The sequence below is a fragment of the Sylvia atricapilla genome, chromosome 8, assembly GCF_009819655.1.
Source record: "Sylvia atricapilla isolate bSylAtr1 chromosome 8, bSylAtr1.pri, whole genome shotgun sequence".
Taxonomy (NCBI): Eukaryota; Metazoa; Chordata; class Aves; order Passeriformes; family Sylviidae; genus Sylvia; species Sylvia atricapilla.
Window position 1 is genome coordinate 34,585,865 of NC_089147.1, and position 16,424 is coordinate 34,602,288.

At 55.6% G+C, this 16,424-nt stretch overlaps 3 protein-coding genes across 3 annotated transcripts; 2 read left to right on the top strand and 1 right to left on the bottom strand.

Annotated features, from left to right (window-relative positions):
- Positions 1–1,278: 1,278 nt before the first annotated feature.
- Positions 1,279–4,288, top strand: LOC136364596 (uncharacterized). Its single transcript, XM_066324550.1, is given in 8 exon segments — positions 1,279–1,862; positions 2,033–2,099; positions 2,101–2,311; positions 2,314–2,364; positions 2,733–2,828; positions 2,930–3,111; positions 3,293–3,393; positions 4,062–4,288. Coding segments are annotated over 8 exon segments (1,407 nt in total). The 3' UTR covers positions 4,177–4,288.
- A 1,185-nt stretch (positions 4,289–5,473) lies between these two features.
- Positions 5,474–9,258, bottom strand: LOC136364597 (protein ecdysoneless homolog). The gene is made up of 5 exons (XM_066324551.1): positions 9,111–9,258; positions 8,823–9,000; positions 6,461–6,528; positions 6,164–6,384; positions 5,474–5,650 (listed from the first exon to the last, which is right to left on the bottom strand). The coding sequence occupies exons 1-5, from the start codon at positions 9,256–9,258 to the stop codon at positions 5,474–5,476; spliced, it is 792 nt and encodes a 263-aa protein (XP_066180648.1).
- A 1,122-nt stretch (positions 9,259–10,380) lies between these two features.
- LOC136364598 (uncharacterized) lies at positions 10,381–12,131 on the top strand. Its single transcript, XM_066324552.1, is given in 7 exon segments — positions 10,381–10,476; positions 10,830–10,944; positions 11,058–11,168; positions 11,284–11,376; positions 11,379–11,437; positions 11,703–11,818; positions 11,906–12,131. Coding segments are annotated over 7 exon segments (816 nt in total).
- The last annotated feature ends 4,293 nt before the right edge of the window (positions 12,132–16,424 follow it).

The following is a 16,424-nucleotide window of genomic DNA, read 5'->3' on the forward strand; positions in this document are numbered from 1 at the left end:
AGCTTCCTGAAAGCCCAGCAATGCTCCATCCCTGCACAGGGTCAGGAAAAGGGCAGAACCAGAGACCATCAGGGCCTGAACAGGGAGCTTTGGGTGTGCCTAAGGGCAAGCGAAGCAGCAGCACGGTGGCCGAGACTGGGACGTGCCACCGTGCCGATTTCCCCGAGCGCTGTCAGGCAGCGCCGGGATCCCGGCTGCGGTTCTGGGCCCCACAACTGAGGAATCGCAGCCCCTGCCTCAGAGCCGGTCAGAAAGCCGCCCAAGTGAGACCAGAGGGAGGGCACCCTTCCAGTCTCTCTTGGGCATGGCCACAAACCAGCCCCTGCTTCTCCTTCCCCTGCCTGTGTTTGGGCTGTGCTGATGGCAGCGCCAGCCAGTCTTCCAAAGGCTGTGGGAGCGGGCGTGAAAAGTGCAGCGTGCACAGCGGAGAGTCCTGGAATGCGCTGGCAAGAGCAAGAGCAATATGCATTTGCCTCTGGCTTGCTGGAAGCCGCTCCGGCCCAGAGAGCCAGCCCCGAGCTGGGCTGTGTGGGCCAGGCAGCACGGAGAGTCTTGGCCCATCTTGGTGTGTCCCTGGCCTCAGAAAAGGCTTGGAAGGTTTGCCTCCCAAGGTGCCCGGCTCATTGGCTCTTCCTGCGCACCTTGGAGAGAACAGGGCAGGCCTTTCTGGCAGCTGGGCATTGGCAGGCCTTCAAATGGGGCCGTGTTGTGGAGCAGGCCCAGCCTGAGAGGAGCCCAGCGCTCCTTGCTGCTCTCTGCTGACACGTCAGCGCTGTCTCCTTTCGGGATGACCCTGGCTGTGTCAGGGGGTGCACGTGGACACGAGACCGCCGCTCCCGTCCCGCTGGGTCCCAGCAGTGCCTCGCCTCCCTGCGTCCACGTCAGGATGCTGGCCAGGAGAGGTCCTGGAAGCTGAGGCGGCTGATTTGAAGCTTGCGCAGCTCGCCTCCAGGTCAAGGCCAAGGGTGTTCCCTCAGGAGACAGCAGTCCTGAGGAGTCTTTATAATTCAAAGGAATCCGCAGACAGATGCATTGTCCACCAAAAGCTCTCCTATTGGCAGGAGGGGAAGGGTCTGCACCCCAGTAAAATGCTTCTCTGCCACGTCTAAATTTCAGTGGCGTTATGCAGGAATTCGATCAAAAATACCATCCATCTTTACACAACTGAGGTTATTCGATAGGCAGGAGGTTAGAAAGAAATACATGCTGTCAGATTCCTAGGCTTGAAGCTTACATGAAGCTGCCTAGTGCTGTCTCCCGGGCTAGGTCCCCGGGGAGATGGTAGTGCCTTTTCTCCTGTCCCCGCGCCACTGGAGCGGAGGGGATTTAGCCCCCACCCCGGTGCCGGCGGCAACACCGATTCCCGGCCCACACAGGCGTAGCAGTGAGGAAAGCCTGTCCTCCCTCAGGGCAGCAGCTGAGGAGGGCGCGGGGTCCATGGAGCGGATCTCGGCCGTACCCTCACCCCGCTGGCGCTGGAGTGCGGGGGATCTCAGGGCTTGCGGGAGCCCAGCGGGACCGGCGCCACCAGCGCCGCAGAGCCCCGTGCCGCGGAGGCGGCAGCGGAAGGTCCCTTCCCCTCCCCGTGCATTCCCGGCGCGGGAAGCGCCAAGAGCGCCTTTGGACCGGGCCGGGGGGGCGGCCACAGCGGACTGCCCTCACTGTGGGATTGCCACGAGATATTCCGTGGAGGAGGACGCCGTGGGTCCGAGCCGCAGCTGTCCTGTCCCCGCCGCAGCCGGCAGCTCGCAGGCGTTGTCAGCGCTGTCCCGGCACGGAGCCGGGCTGCAGCGGCTGCAGAGCCCCAGGGGCCGGGGCTGCGGGCACCGGAGAGCTCCCGGGGGCTGCGCTTGTCTCCGCAGGTGCTGCCGCAGCGTCGGCGGAGCGGGGACAGGGCGGGACTGAGCTGGCAGCGCCTTGCCGAGCCTCGGTGTCCCGCAGGGCCGGGACCAGCAGTGACCTCTCCCCGTGTCCTGTCAGAGTGCCATCAGCGCGGGTGCTGAAGCTTGTTGCCGAGGCCGATCTCCGAAAGGCTTTTTTCAGCGCTCCTGATGGATCGAGATCAAAGTACCGTTTCTTCCCAGAAAACGGATTCTGGCTGTGGACCTGGAGGAGAGGGAATTCTGCTGCATCCATGGAGTTGTGAAGGGGCTTCTTCTGCGTCTCCTGGAGCAACCAGCAGCCGGGGTTACACACTTGCCTGGGGTGCAAGAAGCCACTTGTCATGAGCAGGGCGATGGAACTCGTGAGCGTGCAGCGAGTGAGGATGTGGAGCGTGGACTGTGCCCCAGTGAGGGTAGTGTGAGGAAGCCCCGCATCCTCAGGGCACATCAGCCATCGGCAATGGACACAGAGAATTCCCGAGTGAGTGCACAGCCAGCCTGTGGCCACTGGAGAGGGGCAGTGTCTCCTCCCAAGGAGAGGGCTGGCAGGTGTGTGGCTGTTTCCCGACGTCTGGAAGAGGCCTCGTGCTCTGCTCGGCCCCATCAGTTGGCTGGAAGCCACCAGCCCCAGCTGTCCCCAGGGCTGTGCAGTTCTCCTGCTGCAGCCTGTCCCCAGCCCTGTGTCCCTGGCTGTCCCCAGCCCTGTGTCCCTGGCTCTTGGCTCCCTGGCTGCCAGCTGAGGAGGGCCACACTGGCTGAGGGCTCCCTCCTGTGCTCCCTGGGCACTGGGGGAGCAGATTGGGAGGGCCGCCTCTGGTTCTGGCAGCCAGCAGCTCTTTCCTGCTGCAGGCAGGTGCTTCAGGGCCCATGCCGTGGTCACCTTGGTGCTGACTGTGCTCGTGTCCCTGGTGCTGGCTTTGGGGGTGGCCTTGGCTGTGCAGTCAGGTAAGGGAGGGGCAGCACCTGGGCCCAGCCCCTCGGGGCAGAGCGGGCTCCCTGCTCCCTGCACAGGGGAATCCTCAGAGCTTCTCCTCTTCCCCCTCCAGCCCCACAGCTTCCAGTGACACCTGCCACTCCCCAGTGTGTTCTGGGCTGTCCCTCTGGCTGGCTTGGCTACAACGGGATCTGCTACTACCTGTCCAGGGATTTTGGCACCTGGGATGAGGGTGAGGAACGGTGCTCCGAGCTCGGGGCCTCCCTGGCCATTGTCAAGGATGAGGAGGCCACGGTGAGTGAGGGGCTGCGGGCGCTGTGGGGTGGCTGAGGGGAGCCTGGGGGTGCTCCTGGGCCGGGCTGGGGGCTGGCAGGGCTGGGGGTGCAGCCCTGTCCCGGGGCCTTGCAGGGAAGGAGCCCCGGGCACGTGTCCCCCCGAGGGCCCGGGGCAGCTCCCACTCCTCTCTCCTGGGCAGGATTTGCTCTTCCGCCTCCGCGGGAACGGCGATTTCTGGCTCGGGCTGCGCAGGCGGGGCCAGCGCCTGCACTGGGGGGACGGCAGCAACTTCAGCTCCTGGTGAGTGCCGGGGAGCCGGGCAGTGCCGCGGTGTCGTGGCTGTTCCTGCCCTGGCTAACCCTGACACCAACGGCAGGGAAGGTACTCTCTAGTGACCGGGTCACCTTTGAGATCCTGTGGGTCCTGACTGGCCCTTGGCTGGAGGCAGTGATGGCGCGAGATAGAAAGAGGGGGACACTGTCGAGGGTCAATCAAACTGGGCTTATTAGCCCAGGGTGTCTGCCTCAACAGAGACCCTTGTGCAGTAACTTTTATACGGGGGTGGTACAGAGGGATGGGTTCTGTGTGGGTCCAATCAGAGGTAACTCAGGCGTGGCTCATAACATAATAGACAAACAGGGGAACAAACCAGGGTGGGATAGGAGGGGAAATCTGGAATCCTGTCCTATCACTCGAGGCTCTCCCTAGAACCTTCCAGACGTAGGGAGAGGCCTCGAAGTGACATGCAGGGCCCATGGGTTACATAACGAATGATTGACAGGAAACAGGAACAGGGGTAAAGCAAGCGGGGAATAACCGAAGGGGTACATGGAACAAACCATTACAAATAACTTCAAGTAATAAAAACATACCTAACCAAAAACACACCACCACAGGGCAGGGCATGGGGGGACAGGGGCACAAGGTGTTCCCCTGGCACCCAGCGCTGCCTCTGCTCCTCCTTGCAGGGTTCCTGTCCTTGGCGATGCAGAGTGTGTGTACCTGAGTGACCATAAATTCTGGAGTCAGAGCTGCTCAGATGAGCGGCCGTATCTGTGCAGCAAGGCCCGAGCTCCCCTGTGACAGGGGCTGGAGAAAGGACCTTCTCACGCTGGGCAGTCCCAGCTTCACCTCTTCCCGTGGCTCGGGGCTGTCCTTCCTCAGCTGCCCCCTGTGCCTGGCACTTACTCTCAAGGTCCCCCTCAGTGCCTGTGCCTCCCCACTGCCAACGCCGGGCTGGGTGTTCAGAGGAAAAGTCTCTGCAATCCATCCTCCCACCGATGCTCCCTGCAGTCAGTGGATTGCCCTCATTACACAATAAACTCCAATGGGGAATTGTGGAGGTGGGCGGAGCCCCGGCTGCTCTGCCTTGGAGGGAGCTAAGCTGAGGAGTTAAGGAAGAATTTCGCAACTTCAGTCAGAGTACTTAAGACAAAGACAAACTTCTTAGCTACGGCGATTTGGCTGGAGACTCACAAGCTTCTTCGGGGTTTTATGTAGATCTGTTACAATTGATTGGTTCTGTACCCTTTCCCTCCCACCCTGGTGTCCCATAAAAACCTTTGAGTTTCCTCTGGTCAGCAGAGGTTTCTCGTCCCTGGAGCCCTTTCGCTGGTACCCTCTCAATAAAGTACCACCTGCGGAAATTCCATACGAGACCTCTCTCTCTCTCACTACGGCCGGCTAAAAGAGGGGCTAACTCACAAGGGGCATGAGCTAAGAGCACACCAGCTGGCATATCGAATCCAAGTAGCCGTGAGCTCTTGGAGATCTTCACTACCTGGCCTTAAGCTGAGACTTTTGGGCTGTCCTTTGAAGAGGAAGAAGAACAGCTGACACATACCGAGGAGGAATCCCAGTTTTGGCATCAGACACCTGACTGTTCAGAATGGTCTCTCTGCTCTCTCTCTCTGTCTCTGGGCTGTGGAGGACGGTCGGAGCTGCTGCCTGGGGAAGGGAATTCGCTGCCACTGCCATAACCCAGCCCAGAGCTGCAGCTTCTGCCGTGGGGAGAGCCTGTGCTTGTGAGAGCAGCCACTGACCTGGGACCTTATTACCACCTACCTCACTAAAATAGGGGCCTCTCTCCACATGCTCAGGTGCCCGGGATCCTGAGCTCCCCTCTCCCTGTCCTGCTGGAACAGTGTTAGCAATACTCTGAGTATTTACTCCGAGCATTGTACCTCCACACCTCCTGCCAGCCCAGACGTCTTGTAAATGACACAGAATGAAGTGAATGCTCAAAATTAAAACCTTTGGCCTCTTCCACATCCTGCTTTCTATCTGTGCTTCATTTCCCCACCAGCCATGTCCTGCCCAAAGTCTCTCCCTGTGTTGCTCGGCTGCTGGAGCCAGTGAGATCTGTGTTCTCCAGGTAAATTCACCCCATGCTCTGTAAAATGGTCGAGGTGGGTCCTGCCAGGCCAGCCTGGGCACTGTAGGACTGCAGCAGGTTTGCCACCAGGTTCAGGTCCACATCCACGGGTGCCAGCTCAGCATCCTCAGCTCCAGAATCAGGGCCAGCACTCTCAGGTGTGGCTGCTTCAACAGAGCTTGCCTGCAGTGATATGAAGAGGAAAGTTTATCAAAAAGGCATGAGGAGATTTAAGGGAAAAAAATGGCAAGCCACAAGAGAAAACAACAATTCTGCAGCCAGCAAAGTCCAGTACATTGCAGAGGTCTTGACAGACAGGAATTCAGGCCCCCAAGAGCTCATGCCAGCTAAAAATCACCACTGTCCATGATCCCAGATTAACTTCCAGGAGAATGACAGACAGTGTTGCCGAGTCCTGGTTCAGCTTCTTTGGGAGCAAACTACTCCAGAGCTCCAAGTCAGGCTGCAGCTGCTTGCCCTACCACTAAAAACAGGGAAATGAAGCTAAGTCTTGGAAAAGATGTGCCAATTCAAAGCTGAGGTAAGCTTTAATTTGAAAAAAGCATATTATGGTGCAGATACAGCACACTTTGCTGGCATGTGGGAAGGTTCTGACACATTACTCAGAATGGCCACTTTCAGCACATTTCCTGGATAGAAATTACTGCTACAAATGTGAGCTCCAGCCATACTCACGCCTCTCTTTTGGGTGGTGAAACTTTTCCCAACTTTGGTCTGTGCCAGCTCACGATCCATCTCATTCATGTACGCCTTGAGACTGCCCACGAGCTCCCCAGGAGCCTCCTCCTGCTCCTGCCTTTGATTCCCAGCATCTAGGTCTTCATCATCCCCATCTGAGAGATCAAACTCCTCCTCTTCATCCAGGTCATCAGAACCCAGCTCCTCCGAGTCTGCCCCTGGGTATTATTTGTGTCAGTACCACAGCAAAGAAATCGGTGCAGGGATTTGTTTCAAATAGAGAACGAATCCCACCTAAAATTCTGTCCAGTGCTTTCATAAAAGAATCCACATCAAAGGTAACGTGGGATTCATCAGGTGACCTGAAATACAAAAACAGTTTTAAATAAATAAAGCTTTTTATGCTTGCATAAGCCTGACACAGGCGCAAGCCATACTGATTTCTCTCAAGCCAGGATTGAAGTTGGGACATTTGAACTTACCGGTCCTCAGAAGTTCAAAGCCTGTATGGATTAGACCTTGAAACAGTGAGTGGAAGAATTCTTGGCATCAAAGACAAAAATTTTGAAGACCACACAATCAGACTGAGGGACAGAGAGCAGCTCAGCTTGCAGCACTTGAACCTGCACCAGTGCCAGAGTGGTACCAAGCTGATTTAAAGCAAGTACATATTCACTGCTGTGGGTTTCCTCCAGGCCCCTGCTCAGCAGAGCACCTTCAAACTCTGATTCTGCATCACAGAATCACCCACAGGGCTGCAGCAGAGTCAAACATTGTACAGCTTCCAACTGAGATACCATTCTAGTCACTGAGAATCCTTTGGCCACTAAGTGGAAGAAGAAAGGCTCACTCTGAATTGGGAGAGCCTATCCATTATTTAGTCTTAATGAAGGTTGGACTGGCTCTCCCTTCACAGCTGTCAACATTCCCTCTCTCCCCCCACAAATAATCATTTGTAATAGAAATAATTCCTCTCATCCAGCTCACCATCCTCTGGAGGAAGACAAGCTGCTTCTCTCTCAAGTTCCTTCAAATCAATGGATGTTGTCTGTACTAGCGTCAGGATTTCATCACCTGGGCTCACTTCAACAGAGCTAGAAGGAAAAAAAGTTCAATTCACTGAAATAGATTCAATGGGATCACATGCTCTGCATTCAGGTTTTCACTCAAATTCTTCGTTTTTCCTTGTGTGCAATACATCAAAAGGGGAAATAAATCTGGGAGAAGTACCACACAGAGTATTGGCCAAAACAGGACACGGTCAGTCCCTGCTATTCCCAGCTGATGGCTCCAAAGCCCATTTGTCATGGCTCTTTTTCTTTACATTTTTATTGCCTTGGTAAGTATCAAGATTGCCAGATGCCAAACAGCACAGACTGGAAACTCAAAAAATTAACTGTTGAGATATTATGAGCTGGAAAAGCCTCAGTACTTTTGTAGTCATTTTTTTTATTTTTATTTGATCTTTCAGAGAAATCTATAGCCTTGAGTAAAAAGATGGATTACTCTGTACTTATTATTCACTGGGGCTGCTTTTAAATGAAACTTTTATACACTTTCTACAGTCATAAAAGCAAATAAATCTTTTCAGTCACCTCTTAACCCACTTGGAAGAGCTCAGCATTTCACAAAACTGAGATAAAGAGCTACTCAAGCAAGAACTTCTCCTAGTGGAGTATTCTAGAGGAATTAGGTCTTGTGTGTCCTGGCACAGCACCCATGTTAAATGTATGATGGAGAAAAAGGTTCAGATTATTGTACAAAGGATTTGTAGGCACAGTGTAAGAGACTCTTGAATTTAAAGTAGCTCTGACCTTTCTGGCAGGGTGACAGATTGCTGGGAGTGATCTTCTGCCATATGCAACAGTTTCCAGGTACTTCGCAGATCCTTCCATTTCTCCCTATTGAATGCAAGTGACAGGCTCGAATCCAAATAATTCTCCCTTCCTTTTCACATTTAGGCAGACCACACACAATAAATGCTGTGATTAGGTTTATCTCCACACCACCAAGCACTGACAGAGAAATCCAAGGCAGGAAGTGAGTGAGGTGTCACCTCAGCAGACCCTCAGCGATTCAGATACAACTTGTAAGGGTAGGAAGGGAGGGAGGGGGAAACTCTGAGTAGGCTGGACATGAGCAGAACATGGAAAAAGAAGGATTTTACTCTGTCTAGGTAAGAAAATTTCCAGGGCTTCGCACTGCCTTTTGCTAAGGTTACAAGAAGGATGGCAGAGTGAAACCACAGTTTAGGGAAAACCAGAGCCGGCCCTTGCAGCCCCCACCCAATGCCCAGGGAGCACAGGAGGGAGCCCTCAGCCAGTTGTGGCCCTCACTCAGCTGGCAGCCAGGGAGCCAAGAGCCTGGGACACAGGGCTGGGGACAGCCAGGGACACAGGGCTGGGGACAGCCAGGGACACAGGGCTGGGGACAGGCTGCAGCAGGAGAACTTGCAACAGCCCTGGGGACAGCTGGGGCTGTTGCTTCCAGCCACTGATGGGGCCGAGCAGAGCACGAGGCCTCTTCCAGACATCGGGAAACACCACACACCTGCCAGCCCTGTCCTTGGAGATGACACTGTCCCCTCCCCAGAGGCCACAGGCGTGGCCCTGCACTCACCCAGGAATCTTCGGAGGATCCCCTGTGTGTATGTTACCGGTTGCTGGTCCGTTCTCCGAGAGGTCCTTCACAAACAGCAGAATCCACCCTCCTCCAGCTCACTGCCGGCATCTCTGCCTGGAACACACAGCACCTTGCTCCCGATCCATCAGGAGCGCTGAAAAAGCCTTTCGGAGATCGGCCTCGCAACAGCTTCAGCCCCGCGCTGATGCACTCTGAAAGGGACACGGGGAGAGGTCACTGCTGGTCCCGGCCCTGTCGGGGACAACCGAGGCTCGCAAGGCGCTGCCAGCTCAGGTCCCAGCCCTGTCCCCGCTCCGCCGACGCTGCGGCAGCACCTGCGGAGACAAGCGCAGCCCCCGGGAGCTCTCCGGTGCCCGCAGCCCCTGGGGCTCTGCAGCCGCTGCAGCCCGCCCCCGTGTCTGACCGCCCTCGGTACGCAGAACGAGTCCAAACCGGCGGCGCCAGCTCATGTTCTCTGTCCTTTCCCCCGCTTTTCAGTGGAATAAACCAAGTGTGAACTCCCTTTTGTCCCCATTTCAAAGCCTCGAATCAAGGGAGAAAATAGGAGAGGTGCCCTCTTGATTCAGACCCCTAAAACATGAATAAAATGGTCTCCCCTCAATTTAATACCGAATGAAAAGTGATTCAAGGAGGATTTTCCTCTCAATTTAGCCTCCTAAAACAAGGAGAATGCAGTTTCCTCCTCAATTTCCCTCAAGAAAGACCATTCTGGGGCATTTGGGCATATTTTTCCTCTCTGAAGGCCCCTTCAGATGGAGGGTCCCCTCGATGAAACTCTTATAATGGCACATTAAGACGTTCCTCTCGAGGGAAGCCCTTTAAAACCAGGGACAGCGGTGTTTGCCCTCAATTTGAACCTTATGATGATGAAAATGGGGCAGTTTCCATCAAATCCAACTCATGGAACAGCACCGTAAAGGTATTCGCCTTCCATTTAAAACCTGAAAATCACGGATTTCAGGTGATTCCCAGCCAACTGGAATAAACTGGTATAAAATGTTACAAAGGTACTGCCACAACAGTGGCCCCGTGTCACTAAAAGCACCTGTTGGATCGTCGGGAGGCGACGCAGGCAGTGCTGATCGTCCGTCGGCACTCGCTGTCTGTCTGTCTGTTTTTTGCAATCGCGACGGATAAACTTAGTCCGAGCCGTCAACGACTTCGCAGTGGAAGCTTCAGTCCGATCTCTTAGAGATCAGGACCAACATCTTGGTCTTTTATTCTCACAGTTTTCCGGGGCTGAGGAGGGGTTTTTCTTTGGCAGCAGCTCGTGCCGCGCATCCTTGTCGTTGTCCTTTCCCCCGCGGGGAGCAGCCCCGTATGCCGGTTCCCTCCGTCTGGGGACAAAGCCCCGGTGCCCCCAGCCCGTCCCCGGGGTGTCAGGGCGAGTCTCCCCAGGAGCTGTGGGGCTGTGGCGGGGGCAGGAAGCTCCGGTCCCGCCGCCGGCTCGCACCGCACCGGACCAGCGGCAGCGGGCAGAGATGCTTTGGCTTCCCGTCCCCTCCTCTGTGTCCCCCGCCCGGTGTCACCGGCCCTCCGTGCCTGTGCACGCACCCTGGGCTCTGCCGCCCATGGAGGACGAGGACGGCTACGTGGTCTTAAACCGACGGGGGAGAGCGGGGCTCTGCGGGGAGCTGCCCATGCCGCAGGGTGCAGGTTACTGGAGGGTAGTGTCCGCTGGGCCCCCGATTGTTGGGAGAGAGGAACTGGACGGGGGCCGGTGGCGGCTTGAAGCCACCCAGGAGTCGCCAAGAGCTGCCCAGGATGGGGAAAGTGAGGCACGGCTCGAGGGAATCGGGTCTGGGGGCTTTTCTTGATGCTGTGGTTGTCTGCTGTTCCAGCCCCCCGAGCCGTGACCCCAAAAGATGGAGCAGAGGGGGTTTTTGGGGTCACTCAACTCCTCGTGCTCCTGTGCAGCGGGGTCTCACTGGTTGCTTTACCCCAGGACTTCCTGCCTTGGGCTCTGGGAGTTCGGGGGAGGCTCCTGAGCCCGCTCTTTTTCTCCACATCCCTTCCCCAGCAGCAGATTCTAGTTTTCAAGGGTCCCCGAAGGTCCCCGCAGCCTCCCCCCGCTGTCCCCGCCGCCTCCCTCGAGGCGCTGACGGCCGCCCTGGCGCTGTCCCTCGTGCTGTGCGGTGAGTTTGCAAAGAGGCAGAGGGCTCTGGACATCCCTTCTCACCCCAGTCCCCGATTTCCCTGACCGAGCTCGGTATCTCCCTCTCCCAGTCCCTCCCGGTGGGTGGCACAGCGGTGGCAGCCCAAGGGGACCGCAGGTTACGGGAACGCCTCCCTGGGAATTGCCTATTCGGGTGGGATGGCATCGTCAGGGAACTGCGGAGGATCCTGTGCCCGCCCCGAGGTAACGCACTCCCCGGGGGCTCCTTAAAGCCTCCCCTCAATAAAGGGAGGCCGGAGATTCCCTCCGGTCCCGTAGCGGTGCCCCAGCCCGCCGGGATCCGTCCCTTCGCCCGCAGAGAGCGAGGGATGCCGGCTCTGCGCCGTGGGCTGGGTGCTGATCGAGACCAAGTGCTACTGGGTTTCCGACGGGATGAACCCTTGGAACAAGAGCCGGGAGACTGCGAGAATCGGGGCTCCGCGTTGCTGGTGCCGTGGGATCAGGAAGAGCTGGTGAAGGAAATGATAGGGCCGGGGATGTGGGGGATGGACCTGAGGCTGCACCCGGGGGGCTGGTGGTGCCGGAGGGTCTGAAGGCACCCGTGGAAGGATGAGGGGGTTCCCAGAATCCTGAGTTCAGCCCCCACGCTGTGTCAAGCCCCTCCTGGTGCCTGTGGCAGAGTGCGGGGGACACGGGTGGGGCTCAGTTCCGGGATGAGGACAGAGCCTGTTTTGGGGTGACCAAAGCAGCGTCATCAGTTCCCTTTTTCCGAGCCAGGAATTCCTAAATGAAAGCCTGCAGAAACCCACACGGCACTTCTGGATCGGCCTCTCCATGCCTTTGGCCGGGACGGGCTGGATGTGGGAGAACGGCTCCGACCTCCACCAGGACCGGTGAGCGCGGGGGGAAGCTCTGGGAGGGCACCCCATTGTCCCCGACGGACCCCCGGGTGTCACACGGGCTCCTTCTGCCCCCCGCAGGTTCCAGCTGGACCTCGGGAAGCGACCTGGAGCCTGTGGAACGCTCAAGGGGAATGGGAATCGTCCCTCAGAACTGCGACACGAGGCTGCAGTGAATTTGCCAGAAAGAATCTGCCAAGATCTGATCTTCCATTGCACCTCAGAACCAGCGCTAATGCCGGAAAAAATCCCGATTCCCGCGGATCTGGCAGCTCCCGTTGGGGATGGGCAGAGCCGCAGCTGCTGAAAGTCTCACCGAGGTGGGCGATGTAGGGAGAAATTGACCTAAAAAACCGAATAAAACTTAAAAATAACGGGAATTGCACTTTTAAGGCGAACATTGGGAAGAGAGAGGGACAAACGTGGCATTTTAAGGAATGTTTTGGTGCCAGGGTGATCCGAGATTCAGCCGGAGGGGGAGAACTTGAGGCTGATGGCGCCCATGTCCCTGTCCATGCTCCCTGTGCTCCCTGCCGTGTTCCCCCTATGCCTCCCCGCGTCCCTCTCGAGTCCCCCCGTGTCGGGGGCAGTCTACAGACGGCCCCGAGAGTCCAGGCCAGCCACAGTCGCCGGTCCGCTTTTGTCAGGGATCAATCCTCGGATATTCGCAGTTTTAGGAGGTGGAATCGCACCCTTGCCTCCCGCAGCCCCTGAGCCCGGCCTGTGCGGAGGACCAAAGCAGCTCAAGGCAATGAAACAGCGATTAGTCAGCTTAACAACGGCTCCTAATTAGGGGTAGGAGAAGTGAGGGCCCAGGGCTTCCCGCTGAGGTGATGCCACACCGCACACAGGGCCGGGAACCGGGCCGTGAGCTCTGCAGAACGATGTGCCCATTTTCAGAAATCTCTGGCATTCCATGGATCAACCCCAAACCCCCAACGTTTTATGCCTCTTTCAGTGGCAATTTATTGGTTCTCATCTCAGCGATCAGGACAACGTGTGGGTTTTTTTTTTGGTTTTTTTTTTTTTTTTTTTTTTTTTTTTTTTTTTTTTTTTTTTGCCATTTTAAGGGGTCGAGGAGGGGTTTTTCTTTGGCAGCTCGTGCTCTCGTGCTGCGGCTCCTTGTCCTTTCCCCCGCGGGGAGCAGCCCCGTATGCCGGTTTCCCTCCGTCTGGGGACAAAGCCCCGGTGCCCCCAGCCCGTCCCCGGGGTCAGGGCGAGTCTCCCCAGGAGCTGTGGGGCTGTGGCGGGGGCAGAAAGCTCCGGTCCCGCCGCCGGCTCGCACCGCACCGGACCAGCGGCAGCGGGCAGAGATGCTTTGGCTTCCCGTCCCCTCCTCTGTGTCCCCCGCCCGGTTCACCGCCTCCGTGCCTGTGCACGCACCCCGGGCTCTGCCGTCCCATGGAGGACGATGTCTTAGACCGACGGGGCGAGCGGGGGTCTGCGGGGAGCTGCCCATGCCGGCAGGGTGCAGGTACTGGGGGTCGTGTCCGCTGGGACCCCCGATCGTGTGGGTGAGACCCTGAGACTGGGTGGGGGTCACAAAGGGTCCTGGAAGAGTCCAGGGGTGTCACTGTGGTTGAGGGTCGCGGAAGGATTTGGAGGGGAGGTCCCAAGGTCACTGCGCAGATGGGACATGGCTGGGGACCCCGCGGTCAGGAAACGGGAATACAGTCTGCGGGAACCGAGGGCTTGTATCGGCGCCTCCACAGGAGTTACAGCAGGTCGGGAAGGTCACCGCTGCACATGGCAGTCGCTGCTCCCCGGATGGAGTGCGGGCTCTTGGCGGGTCTGGAAACCCATCCCGAGGTGATTCCCATCCACGCACCCGCCGAGGGGAAGGAACACAGGGTGGGCAGCGAACGCGGGAATCCAAGTCACTGGAGGCTTTGCCGCTGAAAAACCAGGGAGAAAAGGGGAGATGTCCTGCAGCCGACCCAGCGACGGGGCGGAATGCCTCTCCTTGGATGGACTCGCTTCATTAAACACCCACCTCCACCACCACCCCCCCCCCTCCCATCTGAAAGGCCCTCCCTTCATCCCAAAGTCACCCCCTCCAGGGCAAGGCCCCCCTCCCTGGGCGCTCCCAGACGTCCCACGGAGTCCCGGGGCGCTCTCTGGGCCGGTTCCATGGGGAGTCCTGGGAGTGGGTCCTGGACAGCCCCCATGGGACCTATTCTAGGACCCCTCAGGAAATTCCAGGACCACCCAGGACCCCCTTTGGACCTCTCAGGACCTCTGACACCCCTGGACCCCCATGGTACTCCCCCCAGACCCCTCCAGGACATCCCAGAACTTTCCAGGACCCTCCCAGGAAACCCAGGAACATTTGAGGATTGCTCCCAGACAAAAAGAGTGACAGCTCTGGCTGGCCTTGGCCTCCAGGGGTCACTTCAGGCTGCCCCCAAGGCATTTTGAGTGACACCCTTCCCACCCTCTAGGAAAGAGCCGTCCTTCACAGACAGGCACCTGGCTGAAAGCGGGAAGCAAGGCCGAGGAAGAATCAGGAGTTTGTTCCATTCAGAAAGTAGTTGTAATTCCCCCTTCCATTTCTATGTGGAGAGAGGAAAAAGCCCTCCTTTTTTTTTTTTCAAACTTGACTGCTTTCAGACTTGAGTTTTGCATCAGAACATGAACCCATTGGTCCTGCTGGACTGGTCTCAGTGGCAATTTTTCTCCATAAATATGTAACCTCTAGTACCAATGCACAGGGTAATGCCAACCCCCTACAGGATCTTTGTTATAAATGAGTGTGCTGCCTAATTTTTAATAAAAAAAAAATTCAAAACAAAATTAAATGTAGCAACAAGGTTAATTTGAGCATCTTAAAAGTTATTGGTTCTAATAATAATACAAAAGCAAATTTATACCGTGGGATACGTTCCCATGGGGTACAGAGCAGGACTTGGTCTCCTGTCTCCCATAAAAATAAGGTTCTAAAATTAACCTTTTTATACTGTGTCTCACCTCCCATTCCCTCCTATTTTCAATTAGTAAAATTTACATCACTGGTGTCATCACCGCCTATTTCTGACTCCACCATCCCTTTTTTAGGGGTCTCCTCATTTTCAGGGTCGCAGGGATGAAGGCTCTCATCTTCTTCTTGTCCTACTAATGAACCCATTGGTTACACTGTGTACTAAGCCTATATTATGTTAGTAAATACTGTATATGCACATCCAATAATTTCATGGTACACAGAGGCAATAAATGTAATATAATTACCACTTTCTGGATTTTTTCCCAGGTTTTTGCCTCTTCTTATCTCGGTTCTTTCCTGTTCTCCTACTTTTCACTAAACATCTGGAGACATCTGCAGGAGAAGGGGAGGAGACTTCCCCTCTCCTTCTTCTCCTAAAAAGTTACATTTGAACTACTGTTTTAAAATTGATTACTGTTTCAATTTTGTCAGCATGAATCATACCTATTTATCACATCTTGGAGCATTGCAAAACCATGAATAATTCTGGTTTTTCTCTCTCCAGGTCCCCTCCAAGCCGTCCTTTAAAGGAGGTGTGAGAACTGTTTTAGCATGGGCAGCGTTGGCTGGATGATGCTGGCCTCTCCTAGGAAAGGCAACTCCCTTCTCTGGGAGCAGTCACTTTGGCAGTCTCCACATTAATCCTGCCACCTGTGAGGAGAAGCCAAGCTACTCTGATATTTTTAAATTCTTCTGAATAGTGGGAAAACCAGTTTCTACCTGGGCTGTGTAATAGACCAAAGAAAGATGAAAATGGTTCAGGGCCAACCTGCACCCATTTTCTCTTGTGCCACCACTGTCCCCTCACTCAAATGGTTCCTCTCCCTCCCCGGTGTGGCTTTGCCCCTCCACCCAAATATTCATAGCAAGATATTCCCTTCTACCTGTGCTTTTAGCAATATTAAACAAACCGAGCTCTCGGTTTCCTGGCGTGTTATGTGGAGGTGTGCTTGAAGATTAGTGAAGCTCACAGTGATGCATCTGAAGAGGCTCTTTTCAGGGCTGAAGGAACAAACAAGATTTCCTCTCACCCCCTGGAAAGCAAGATGTTCCTTAGGACACATAAATGTGGGTTTTAAGGCTGTTTTCCAAAGAGCAATTTTTCTTGAAGGCTGGGGTGACTGGTGTTTGCAGAGGTTTTTACAGTGGGAAAACACAGCTCCTTCGGGGTTCTCTTGAGGAGATGCTTTCTGTCTTGGCAGGCATGTGGGAAGAAGGCCTACTTTGTGAGACTGGTACTGGGTTACTAACAGACCTGTTGTTGTTCCTTTTTCTGCTGAAAAGAGCATTTGATGTCTAGGCATGGTTCTAAAACCATCCCACGAGGGCAGTTTGCTTGAGATAAAAGCACTGTCCTGCTGGATTACACCAGGTGTCATCTTCTGTGAGGAGACAGCTCGGATGACACAGTGACAGCAGACACACAGTCACCCACCGCCTGTCATGCAGCAACTACAAATGCCTGGAGCTGATGCTGGTATATTTGCTTCAAAAGAGTGTAGAGACAAAAGTGAGGAAGGTTAGGAGCAAAAGTTTGAAATGCCGCCCTGGAATCTGTCTAAAAGACTGCACAGATTTATAAATTCTAAAGCTAGTGTTCTGTAGAGGTTGACCAGAAAT

Coding starts and splice junctions, on each gene's coding strand:
- LOC136364597 (XM_066324551.1), bottom strand. CDS start 9,258: ATGAGCTGGCGCCGCCGGTTTGGACTCGTTCTGCGTACCGAGGGCGGT. Junction 6,385..6,460: donor AGCACTGGACAGAATTTTAG/GTGGGATTCGTT, acceptor AATAATACCCAG/GGGCAGACTCGGAGGAGCTG. Junction 5,651..6,163: donor TCACCACCCAAAAGAGAGGC/GTGAGTATGGCT, acceptor ATATCACTGCAG/GCAAGCTCTGTTGAAGCAGC.